The sequence below is a fragment of the Geospiza fortis genome, unplaced genomic scaffold (assembly GCF_000277835.1).
Source record: "Geospiza fortis unplaced genomic scaffold, GeoFor_1.0 scaffold130, whole genome shotgun sequence".
In the NCBI taxonomy this organism is placed as follows: domain Eukaryota; kingdom Metazoa; phylum Chordata; class Aves; order Passeriformes; family Thraupidae; genus Geospiza; species Geospiza fortis.
In genome coordinates, this window is record NW_005054300.1 from 2,945,582 (window position 1) to 2,957,687 (window position 12,106).

At 42.0% G+C, this 12,106-nt stretch overlaps 1 protein-coding gene across 1 annotated transcript in view; it reads left to right on the top strand.

Moving 5' to 3' along the window:
- SORCS1 (sortilin related VPS10 domain containing receptor 1) overlaps positions 1-11,490 on the top strand; it is a 218,782-nt gene extending 207,292 nt beyond the window's left edge. The window contains exons 24-28 of the mRNA XM_031062725.1: positions 4,475-4,574; positions 7,832-7,937; positions 8,111-8,271; positions 9,706-9,824; positions 11,135-11,490. Coding sequence (XP_030918585.1) covers positions 4,475-4,574; positions 7,832-7,937; positions 8,111-8,271; positions 9,706-9,824; positions 11,135-11,191 — 543 coding nt within the window. The 3' untranslated portion in view covers positions 11,192-11,490. The remainder of the gene's footprint in view (positions 1-4,474; positions 4,575-7,831; positions 7,938-8,110; positions 8,272-9,705; positions 9,825-11,134) is intronic.
- The last annotated feature ends 616 nt before the right edge of the window (positions 11,491-12,106 follow it).

The following is a 12,106-nucleotide window of genomic DNA, read 5'->3' on the forward strand; positions in this document are numbered from 1 at the left end:
CTCTTTTCAGTGCTAAGGCCAGCAAGCTTTAGAGGCCCCACGTGAAGTGTCTGAGGTTATCCGGGGCAAGTGGCACAGTTTAAAGTAATCCACGTTGGCCCTGACTCCCACTTCACTTTCCCAATGTTGGTTCAAGTTTCTTCCTACTAAATCAATGTGCCTAATTCTTTCCTTAGTTGTTTATTGATTTGCTCAATGAATTGAATAGAAGTGTAGCACTCATTAGTTGAGATCTTTACACAGTATCTATAAAATTATCAAGATTCTTAGCTAGTGCATACTGGCACAGTTGAATCACATTCAATTAGTCTAAAATAATTTACACCAGGGGTTTCAAAAGTCAATAAAGGTATGGGAAAGTGCCCTTCTCAGTGATAATTCTGCTTCTTGGTTCACATAGTTCTTTTAGAGTCCTAAATCTGACAAAATGCTAAGAGCAGCCAAATTAATTTTTGTTTTGTTCCATTTTTAAATTGGAATCTCTTTTTTTTTTCATTCACAAATTGTCTGTTATTATTATTCATTATGTGTCCTTTGATGAAAAATGATACATGAAGAATAGTTCCTATTACTGAATTATTTTTGCACATCATGCTTAATTCTGCAAATGAAGCAGATAAAGTCAATGAGGCTCAGTTAAGGACCAAAACTAATTTTGAAAGCTAATTATTTTCACAAGAGAGACTCTTGAAGACTATAAATTAAGAGGTTGCTATTCTAAGAAGTTTTGTCTTCAGCTAAGTTAGTTGCATCTCCAGGAGGGAGAGATGAAGGTGGGGAGGCCTGAGGCCAACCTGTTCCCCAGATGAAGGTCTGGCTGTTGAACTGGAGTTGCATTGCTATTTTTGAAACAGGTCAAAGTACTTTGATGTTTCCTTTTCTGCTTTTTAAACCAAAATGCATCCATGGTGTCACTTGGAGTGCAGAAATATAGTGAAGCACAAACCCCAAAATGTTCACCATTTAAACCTTTTTATTACCTCAACAACTGAGATTAGCCTTTGTGTGGAAATTTAATTCACAGACACTATATTAATACTACAAACAAGTCAAGTCAGAACCACTCCTAGATTAAAGTCAGATAACTGAGGTAGAAATAGGCGTGAAGGTAGAGGAGTCTGTTCTGCAATCTCAAAGCAAATGTCCTGACTGAGCTCTCAGTGCGCCCTTGGGACCGTGTGAAGACCACAAACATTGCCAGGTCCAGCTTTGGAGGGCAGTGTCCAATCCCAATGGAAAATTGGGCCCTTGAGGTTTATCCAGGCTGCTCACTGACCTCAAATACTGGCTTTTGTAAGCCATTATGTATGGTTTCTATTTCAGATAATTTTTAGGAGTACAGAAATGCATTTTCACTCTGTATGTCTGTTTGGAAGAGGATCTTGTTTTCTACATAAAGAAAAATGAAAATATTGTACCAAACAAGCAAACATTTTACAAACACGTCTGAATGCATCTGTTCTTCCCTCAGACGTGTGTGTCAGGAATCTCCAGAGCTGCCTGAGGAAGGCAGATGTCTGATTCTCTCTATAATTCCTGGTACTTTTGAAGATCTTAGGCTATTACTCACTTTTTTCACTTGTTCAGATTCCATAAAGACCAAGGCAAAAAAAAAGAAAAAAAAAGCTGTACACAAAAAGCCACTGGGAGAACGTGTAATTAATCCAGCCGAGGAAATGTGCTTTATACTCTGCACAGAATGAATGGTGTTGCTGCCAATTTTGACACTTTATGTGTAGTCCTGGAACAGTTACTGCTGTTTCAAGCCTCTGCTGAGACACTGATAGTCTCAGGCAAAAATTTTAGTCTGAGATGAATTTGTACAGGATGTTATACAATGAAGTCCTCATTCATAATCAAGTAAGAAAGCAATACAGTAATAATAAATTTCAGTTGTGACCCTTTCTTTCTGTCTTTCTTCCTTTGCCTTACTGCTTTATCCTTACTTCCTCTCTCCTTCCTGTTTTTCCTTTCCCTTGGCCCTCCAGACAGGAATACCTGTTGGTTTTTCACTCCCACGGCACACATCAGCTGCAGTTTTGTCTCTTTGCTCAGTGCCCCAGGAGCCTGCAGGGAGGCCAGGGGAGATCTCACTGCCCCTTAAGTCACCCCTGCCCAACCAAATCTCTTGTACTTTCTCATGCTGACTTTCTCCACATTCTCCCATTCTTCCATTTTTTGCCCAAATCCTTGAGGAAGCCATTCTCCAGTGCCACACACAGCGTTTGCTAGCTGCAGACTCAGTTACATTTCACAGTAAGCCTCTGCTTGTGTAGAAGGCACATGTATGGTTTTTACCTCTGCTCTTCCCCTGCCATGTTGTGCAGGTATCACAATGTGTTGAAGAGGAATGACACACAATGTGGTTGTCTCCTTTCTGTAGTTTACTGTCTCATATTTGCCTTTTTTTTTTCTCCTACCAGAGGCTCAGCTGCCCCAGCAGCATCAGGATCTCAGAGCAGAAAGGAAAATTCCTGCAGGGTTATGTAGGAGAGCTGTTAGGTTTTATGTAGGACAGAATACAGCCAAGATGATACTTTCCCATTAGTTCCATGAGCTATTAAGGTACCTGGTTTACACCATATGAATCTGCATCTGTTGCTCTAGTTTTAGAGATGAAAAACTTTTTATAGTTGCCAATGTTGGTTATTAATATGCTCAAATGCTTAAAGAGGGCTATAATTTGCTTCCCAGGCATTCTTCATGTACTGCACATCTTTGTGTCACCATCCCTGCTGCTCTGAGCTCAACAGATGGCTCTTTGAATGCAGGTGGTATTTTTTTCTTGCTATTGGAAGAAATATATTTATTGCTCATTCTGGCACCCATGAAATAAATTGTAACTTTAAAGAGATATATTTAAAAATATAAATAAAATGCCTGTAAGAGTTATTGCCAAATTGATATTGGACCAAAGGCACATATTCAAGTGATCAGCAGCCAGAAATGAAGTGTATGAGCCAAGAGTATTGAAAGAACCATTAAGAATGTTAAAAAAGAAAAAGAAGCAGATAAATCTCATACTGTGATGAATGATAGCCAAGGAACATCTAATCATATCTGGGTAGAATTTACTGAAATAGCTCAACCAGGCAAAAATGAAGAACATGAAAAAGATGGTGTAAAAATTATTGGAATGTTCTTTTTTCTGACAATTTTTCATTAATCTTCAAGAAGGAATAGGGATTTATTTAAAACAAATTGAATTAAGTGGTGAGCACTAGAATATGATTCCACTTGATCCTGGTATGGTTATAAAAACACATTCTCATCAACTGCATATTATGGGTTATAGGAGATGTTGTGTTTCCTGTTTTCCAGCCAGCTCTCCCTAAATAAACCTACCTGGAGAACTGTGACTGTTCAATTGGAAGACTGATCTCTGCTGTAAGAAAATGTGAAATACATGAACTGTCAGGCAAATGAACATACAAAAGACACACGACAAACTGTCAGCACCATGTCTGTAGGCTTCCATTCCTTGATTAATCTATCTGGATTTTTTGTTTTTAATGGCAACATGCCTGAAACTTCTTGCATGTAATGAAGTGTGATGTGGAAAAAAGTGGATCTGTGCTCATTGCAACAAACTGACTTTAAAAAAAGACATGTTTGCCAACAGATTGGCCCGAAGTTTGGCTCCTTTACTGTACAAATACAGATTTCATAGGGTCTTATCTCAACAAATGCTCATCTTTTCTGTTGTGTCCAAAGGAGGAATAATCTGCTTCATTTCTGCTAGGGCTCCGTTGATGTCACCAGTTATGGAAAGATAATCTGGTGATCTGAATGCTCTGTGGAATATCTCCCCTATGAAAGAGAGTGGGTTATGAATGTAACCCAGAAGAAGACATGGAACATGCATTTTGTTTAAGCCACATTCTGTAGTCAGTAAACACTTCCAGATTCAAGCTGGTTCTGGTACATATTTAAGGATTAGGGAGCAGCTGTCTTGAATCTCAGAGCTGAATGAAAAGAAATTTGCTTTTAGAACTTGAAAATTAACTGCAAGCTGCGGCAATGATCTAAACCATTCATTTTTATTCAGGTATATCACATGTTATGAACATCCTCTAAGAGCATGGAACTGGCCACTCAACAAGCAAGCAGTTATTTATTAGGAGCAAGTGTTCATTAACAACTGAAAAGTTCCTTTTCCCTTGAAACAGTGAATGAGTTCACTGATGTGATGCTGCTGGCTGGTCCTGTGTCCACTTTCACATGAGGGTAGAACGCTCCTTTGGGGCTTAATTCCCTTTTGCTGCTGGGCTGCTCTCACAGAGGTGTGACTGGGCACCTTGTTGCTCAGTCAGTGCTGACCATACACAAACCACTCTGTCCAAAATCCTTCATTGTGAGGTGATAGCAGTGTGTGCTTGGAAAGCCTGCAAAATCTTTGCTTTGCCAGCAGAAACAAATTAGCAAATGCCTTTGTTTGTTTGTTTGTTTGTTGGTTGGTTTTGTCCCTTCCCAGCTTTCAGAAACACTGATCCAGAAACTGAACCAAAACCTGGTCCATTTTGAGTTGAAGCCAGGAGTTCGAATCCTTGTCCATGCTGCCCATTTAACAGCAGGTGAGTATCCTCCTTCTGTGTGTGCCTTCTGTGTTGCTCTGTAGCACAGCAAGCAATATATCAATGGTAGTAGTGTGCTATCAGCTGTATTTTAAACATTTCTTATTTTTATCTCACAGTAACAGCACAGTAAAATGTCTGCTCTACCTCACCTTTCTATATTATGCTAAAAAGATATAGTGACTTTTGCATTTACAGCTAATCCTTTTGTTTTCCTAGGTGCAAGAATTTACTGGTTTTTTGGAAACGTGGTATAAGTAGCAGCAGAAGTGTGTATTTCTTGGTTATCTTTGAAATACTCAATAGCTAAGCAGCACCATGGCATTTTGAGCCTGGGTCCCACAGCACAAAAGTTACCTGCTAGCCTTGGATATGTTCAGATATTTTAGAGTCCACAAACATTCAAAGCAACTAAACACTGCTCAAGAGTTGTTCAGCAGTATGAAACACTAGAATCAATATAGATATGCATAAAAATAAGATCAGGCAGTTTGGGCCTTAACTAATCCTATTTCAAAATAAGTAATCTCCAAACTCCTGATATTTAATTACATATGTCACTGTTTATTCTGCATGCTAAAACCTCATTTCACAGCACAGGTCCTACTTAATAAGAGATGGACACACCAATCCACACTCCTAGGAGTTCATTTTCCCCAGGCACTGCTGATAATTTTGATCAGTTGGTATCAGCTTCTTTTGATAACTTGCAAACTTAAACCCTCAGTTCATTTCTACCAGAAAACTGCTGTCCAAAAACTTTTTGTGGTATAAATGGATTTTCCCAACCAGGTGTCAGTCCACTTGCTGCCTTGTAAGCAGTAAGAAAAGAGAGATTATTAAGAAAGGGTGTAATATGACTGCATTTAAATTCCCCCAAAAGAAAGGCCTGGGGTTTCCAATATTTCATTTTTCCTAAGCAGAGCTTTCTAATATCTGTCCTGAGGATATTGGTGTATGTTTCTGCTTTCCAGTAGGTGTGGAACAGATGGCCAGATGCTTATTTTTAGACAAGTTAGAACCAAAAGCATATAATGTCAGTTTCAAAAATGGAGTTACGTGCAATTGTTCATAATTTTTACCAAAAATGCATGTTTTTATTTGTATTTACACACAGACACCAGGAAGGAGTACTTTTTTGTCCATAACAGATGCAAACAAACGCTATTTTTTTCTGTAAGGCAGGCTTTGTTGTACTCTCCAAAGCCACTGGTGAGTGATTGCTGTAACTGGACTCACAGTGTCGTATAGGAACCCTGTAGGATTTTATCTCTTGCAGAAACAGGATTCAGTAAGAATGCAAAATGAGCTTGGATGGCCAAACTATGTATTAAAAACCCAGAGAACATCCACTATGAGGTCTATGAGGGATTATGTCTCCCTAACAAGCTGCAGAGGTCATGTTCTCAATCTAAGCAAAAGACCCAATTTCATGACACCAAAACTTGTGAATAGTTCAAAATTTGACACAGAGCCATGAGAGACTACTTCTCTGCTGAAAGCTATTGTTTTGGTTGTTAGAAAATAAGAAGAACTGGCCTTTGGAAATCCAAGCTTTTATAAAAAATTAAATAAATTGAACCAGGGAAACTTGGAACACAGCACAACGCCAGAAGCAACCCTTGGAAAACACAGTCCCAGGGGATGCACATGGCCAAAGGTGCTGCTGTGGGCTATGTTATCCCTTCTTTCCCAGCCTTTTCACTGATTTTGTGTTGGACTCTGGTAGCTATGGGCTATAGTTGGCTGAACCACAAAGTTCAATGTGTTTTTGGAAGTGTACACACAGATATCTGTGTCCACCTACATTTATGTTGCATGCTTAGGTGCTCATTTATGTTCCCCTCTGTGTGTGCCTGCCCCTGCACAGCAGCATTTGCTCCAGCAGAGGACCTGCAGGGAGCAAAAGTGCAGGTATCTAAAGTAGCTTGGAGTGGACATTCAAGCAGAGCCTGTAGAAATGAGTCTCTGTCTGCATGTGTGTTGTGTGTGAGTGTGTTCTTTCCCTGGAGCCCTGAAGAATGACAAGCGTTGGCCTCAGCACACTCCAGACTTCTTTCTTCTTTGTTCAGATCACACTGGAGGAAGGATTAATTTATGGCAATTACAGACAACAGATTGTGATTCATTCATCATGTTCATTCCTTCTTCTCATGAGATAAGAAAACAAACCAGTGTCCCCAACCCAACAGACAACAACTTCAGCTCTAAGGCAGAGGAAAACATGCCAATATTCCTCACAAAGCAGTTAAATAGCTGTTTATTACTAGGCTCTCCGTGCAGCATTAGAGAGGAACTTTGAGTGATGCTGAATCTGAATAGGCTGGAGAGCCACTTTGTCATGCCACAGAACTGCGGAGACCCACAAAACACAGATGGAGAGGGGACAGAGTGGAGATGTGTGAGGAATTCATAATAATGGATCCTTTGATTTTGGATTCTGCTAGATGTGGGAAGGGAAAGATTTCTCACTTCTCTTTGTAAGTTTTGGGTTTATTAGTCTGGGTGTGAAGCTGAAAATACATGTGCATGTGATGTGTGTGCCTTTGCTTGTGTGAGCCTGTTTCCTTGTGTCTTCTGGCTCTGGTTTAGGAGGGGTCTGTTCAGTGCATGTGAAGAGGTGCAAGAGGGAGAGGATGTGTTTGGCAGCAGCTCAAGTTGACTTAGACTGCTTTGCAGAGGAGGGCACTACCTGGGCCACGTTCTGTGTGTGAGGATGTGTTTGCTCCTTGTCATGGCACAGCTGGGGCTCTGTGTCTGTCTGCAGGAACAACTGACTCCTCTGCTCCTCCATGTGAAACTGCTTGGAGGCTCACTGCCTTCCTGTGTATGTGTGTGAGAGTGATGGAAGCTCTGTTTAATACCATTCACTTCATATTTCTGGGAAATCCATGCTTCTGGATGGGTTGGGTGGCCTTGTTTTGGGAGGGGTTGTGGCAAGATAGTGAGCAAAACTCTGAGGAGAAATACAGAGAAGCTCTTTAATTAAGATTGGTTTTGATGTGTTCTGGATTTTTTTGAATCTGAAACAAAGTCCTCTAAAGGGAAAGCTGTGGACCTTCACATCAAGGGGTATGTTGAGCACCACAGATGATTTGAACTTGGGCTTCCTCCCAGGTGCATTAAAAAGGGAGAGAAGCCCAGGAGATGTGCAGACCTGCTACAAGTGCAGCAAGAGGGGAGAATGAACTGTATTTCTGGAGGGAGCAAGTTTCACTTCAGGTTGGGGTTGGCTCTAACCTTCTCCTCTCTTGCAGCTCCCCTGGTGGACCTCACTCCCAGTCACAGTGGTTCAGCCATGCTGATGCTCCTCTCTGTTGTTTTTGTGGGACTAGCTGTGTTCATCATCTACAAGTTCAAAAGGTATGACCTTCCCTGAGCCACTTCCTTCTCTCCATTGCTGCCTTTCGCTCTGGTGTTTGGGGTTTGTTTGCTGGGTTTTCTTTTTCTGAGAGAGTTGTTTTTTGGTTTGTAAAAGCTGATACTACATCATCTGCCAGAGTACCACACAATGATGGTTTCTGTTAATGTTTTAGGAAGATTCCTGGCCTTAATATATATGCACAGATGCAGAATGAAAAAGATCAAGAGATGGTCAGTCCAGTCAGTCAGAGGGAAAGCATACCTAATGTCCCTCAAAGTGAGCTGATGAGCCCTGAGCAACTAGTAGATGAGAAGTTGGAAGTCCACCCCATAGGTAAATAACTTGCAGCATCCTGCAGCTGGTCAGACTCCGACTTATAATTGGCTAACCTTTTTCTCAGCCTCCCCTCTTCCCATATTCCTGCACAATCCTCCTCCCGTTCTCTTCTGCTGCAACATTAGTTTTGCTACAGGAAACCTTCTAACTCTTCCCTCTCCCTCACTGCCATGTGATGAAAGGGAGCGGAACAACTTTAGGCTTTTTCTCTCTCCTAGTTGCTCTACGTAGATCCCCTCCCCTTCTCAAAAAAATCCTGCTGGCAATGTAATTTATTTTGCTGGGGCTGATATAGTTGTGGGGCTAAGTCCCATAGCCAGAAGAACTGATGAAGCTCACCTGGAACATGGAGGTGAGCAGGTGATTCGGTAAGTAATATTTAAAGCTAAATATCTGCTGATGTTTTGACTGCTGGGATCTTTGTGCTGTGCCAGACCCTGTTGCCAGCAGCAGTGTTAGTCTGGCTGATTCCCAAACAAACTGAGTAAAACCTGGGATCTCAGTATTGGACAGCTGGGTTTATCCTCAGGCTGACTTCTCCCACAGGCCTATATGTTTATTTCCAAAAGCAGGCTTTTTTAGGACCTAAAGTGAATAGATTTGGGAAAGGCATTCTGGGATCAGTCTGTTTTCTGTTACCCTGGCTACACTAGAAGTACTGGGACAGAGCAGGGAGGTTTCATTCTGGAGACATGTTCTGCTAAAGCCAGGACTGCTTAGGCAATGCTCAGCTTCATTCATGAGGTGACAATTCTGCAGCTCCAGACTGGAGGTACCCCTGCAAATAAGGACATGCACCTATTTGAGAGGAATTAAACAGAAAAGTCTGCCCAGGGAATGTTGTGGACTGTCCTTCTCTGGAGATATTCAGAACTCTCCTGGACACGATCCTGTGCAACCTGCTCTGGGTGAAATTGTTTTAGCAGGGGGGTTGGACTAGATGTTCTCCAGAGGTCCCTTCCAACCCCAACTATTTTGTGATTCTGTGACTTAGGCAGGAGTGAAGCACAGTTGCAGCTGAGATTCCTTATTTGCACAGTTTCATCAGCCTAAAGAAACCTTAGATCTCACCTGAGGATGTTCCTAAAATCTATTGGAGTGTTTGCTAAAGCAGGCTTGCAGTCATGGCTGCTGCAGAGAGGGAACAAGGAAAAGGACAATTAAAAGGGGGAGTGTGATGTGCTAAGATTGCAGCCTGTGAAATAACTTGGGGGGAGAAAGGAGAAAGGTTCTTGATGAAACTGATGTCTAAGCTGGAAGCTCCACTGCAGTCAGTGCTGATCTCTCCTAACCTGTTCATGAGGGAGATTTTTTTTAGCTATTACAAGCTTTTAAGCAGCTATTCAGCTAAGCAGACCTGGACACCCCTGCTTAGCAGAACACAGGATGGAGCGAGGGGACCAACCTTCCCATGTGGTATTCCCCATACAGAGCAACCTCAGGCCACAGTCCAGAACCCAAGGAAAGGAAATGCAACCAAGGTAGTCTGGACAGAGGACTTCCAAAAAGCTTGTGGATCACCAAGAGATTTCAAGCCAAGACCCAGAGCGGTGGGTCCTAAACTTTAACAAATTTTTTTAATATTTAGTTTTCTTGTTCTTGTTGTTTTTTCCCCCCTAGAAACCTTCAAGGCAAAATTGCTGTAAGATGCTAAGAGAGAAACACCCAGTTTCAAGTCAGGAACTCTCTTTCTGGAATTCTCAAAGCTTTGGGCTTTGAGCTTCCCCTTTTTTCTAAAAGAATGCAGTGGTGGTGGTTCATGTTTTCCACAGGTGCAAACTGCAGTTTCAGACTGCAGTGGCAAGGGTCAGTCTCTGCTAGCTCTATACAAGGTACCTTCAAAACTGCTCTTGCTGGTGGCGGAAACTTAAACCCTAGAAGGCTCCAGGATAAGAGAAATCAAAAGCACATTTTGGGGGTAGGTTTTCTTTTGGTGCATCTATAGCATTTGTCTTTCAATAACAGCCAGAATTTTATACATTTTTCAGCTGTGCTACTGAACACTGCATTACGCCAGAAACTGGCCTTTTACAACTCCTTGGTTTGCACCTGTGACTGCACGATCGAGCAATAAAGTTAAATGTGTGAGATACACAGACTCAATTATGTATCAAAAGGAATCAGTCCAACAAACTTCCTAAGAGTGTTTTTCCATCCTGTCAGTGAGATGAATGAGAAAACTGAATCAGAGCTCATTGACAAAATGAGAAGGTCTGGACCTCGATGTGAACAGAATAGAAAGTGCAAAGGTACTCTCCTATACAACCACCTCATCTGTTTCTGGAAATCAGCAATTTCTTTTTTAATGAGTTTTCTTTCTTTTGGGAAAACAAAGCAAGACTGTAATTGGGTGTTTCTCTTTTGTATGCTTGTTCAGAAACCTTTTTTTTTTCATCACCTTTGACTAACATTCAGGGATCCTGCCTTGGAGGAATCAGAATTAATGTCCCTGCATCATTTAATTTTCTCTCCAAACTCTGGCAACAAAACCTCACTTTCCTATTTTCTGGATGCATGTGGTTTAGGCACTTCTTCTGCAAATGCAAAGGTTAAGGTTATTTATGAAATCTCCAACACCTTATCATTGCAAATGAGTTACACATTTCCTCTGAGGACCTCAACCCCTCCTTCCCTCCACCCCTCTGCTCCTGCCTTTCCCTCTACCGTGGGTGAATCATCTTCATTAGCAAAAGAACAGGACATCATCTACAGTGTTTGAATGACAAGAAAATATTTCTGGAAAGAATGTGTCAGTCTGGAACAGCTGAATCCCAAAGGCAATCAAGGTGATACCTGCAAGCGTCTTCCTTGACTAAATATGCATGTTATTTACTGACTTTTATTTTGTTTTTTTCCACAGGAAGTATTTCCACAGCTGCTGACCCCCAGAGCACAAAAGAAATCCCTACCTATGTAAATGGTTGAATTGAGGACACCAACATCTGTATCTAAAAAAAGGAGATCTCACTGCATTTGGACTTTTTAATTCTTCAGACGACAAAGGGTTTTTAGCTTTAAGCCTGTGCATGTGGACATTATACTGAGACCATAGTGGAACAGCATTGTACAGGTGTTCAATTTTAGTGGGGGGTGGGGGGAGAGGAATTGGTACCACTATTCACCCCTGCGGCCCTTCCCCTCACCCTTTCACTCTCTTTTTTCTGATCTGTCTCTAATTTGTAGAAAATTCATAATGATATAGGCCAAGAATATGCATGGGGGGGTCTCTTCTTTAGGGAGAGGGGTGGGCTGGGATGTGGGGGGAGAAGGGCTGGGGCGGTGGGAGGTGGGAGGGAGTGTTTAGGGTTCTTGGCTTTAGGTTTAACTGCTCTTTTAGCACTTTGGGCTGCGGGAGGGGTAACTGCTCCAGCAGACTTTCGTAGGACACACACACAAAAAAATCACACTGGAGTTTTAAGGCACTGAAAATATTCTTGGTCAGCCTGGTTTATCTCTCTGTTTGGACTCTGCCCTTCGTTCCTCTAGCTGCAGCTGCTGCCTGTGCCCCACAGTGCGAGGAGGCTGAGTGTGAGTGTGGGTGATGCCAACTGCGAGGTCAGGCTCCTTCCTAAAGAGCTTTCTTAGCCTGCTCACACCAAGGCAGTGCCATGGGAGGGTGATGTTCCCTCCTAACCCTGAACAGAACAGAACAAGCATGCATTACAGGCAGGAGGTTATTGCCAGCAAGAACTCACTGTACTTTGTGCCAGCCTTACACCTTCAGTTTTGGCTGAGAGAAAGCAACACCCTCAGCTCTGTGTAGTGCTGATGGCTGAATTTGTCTGGGGAAGCCCCAGGAGATCTCTGCCTTTTCAGAGTCACCCAAAGGCCT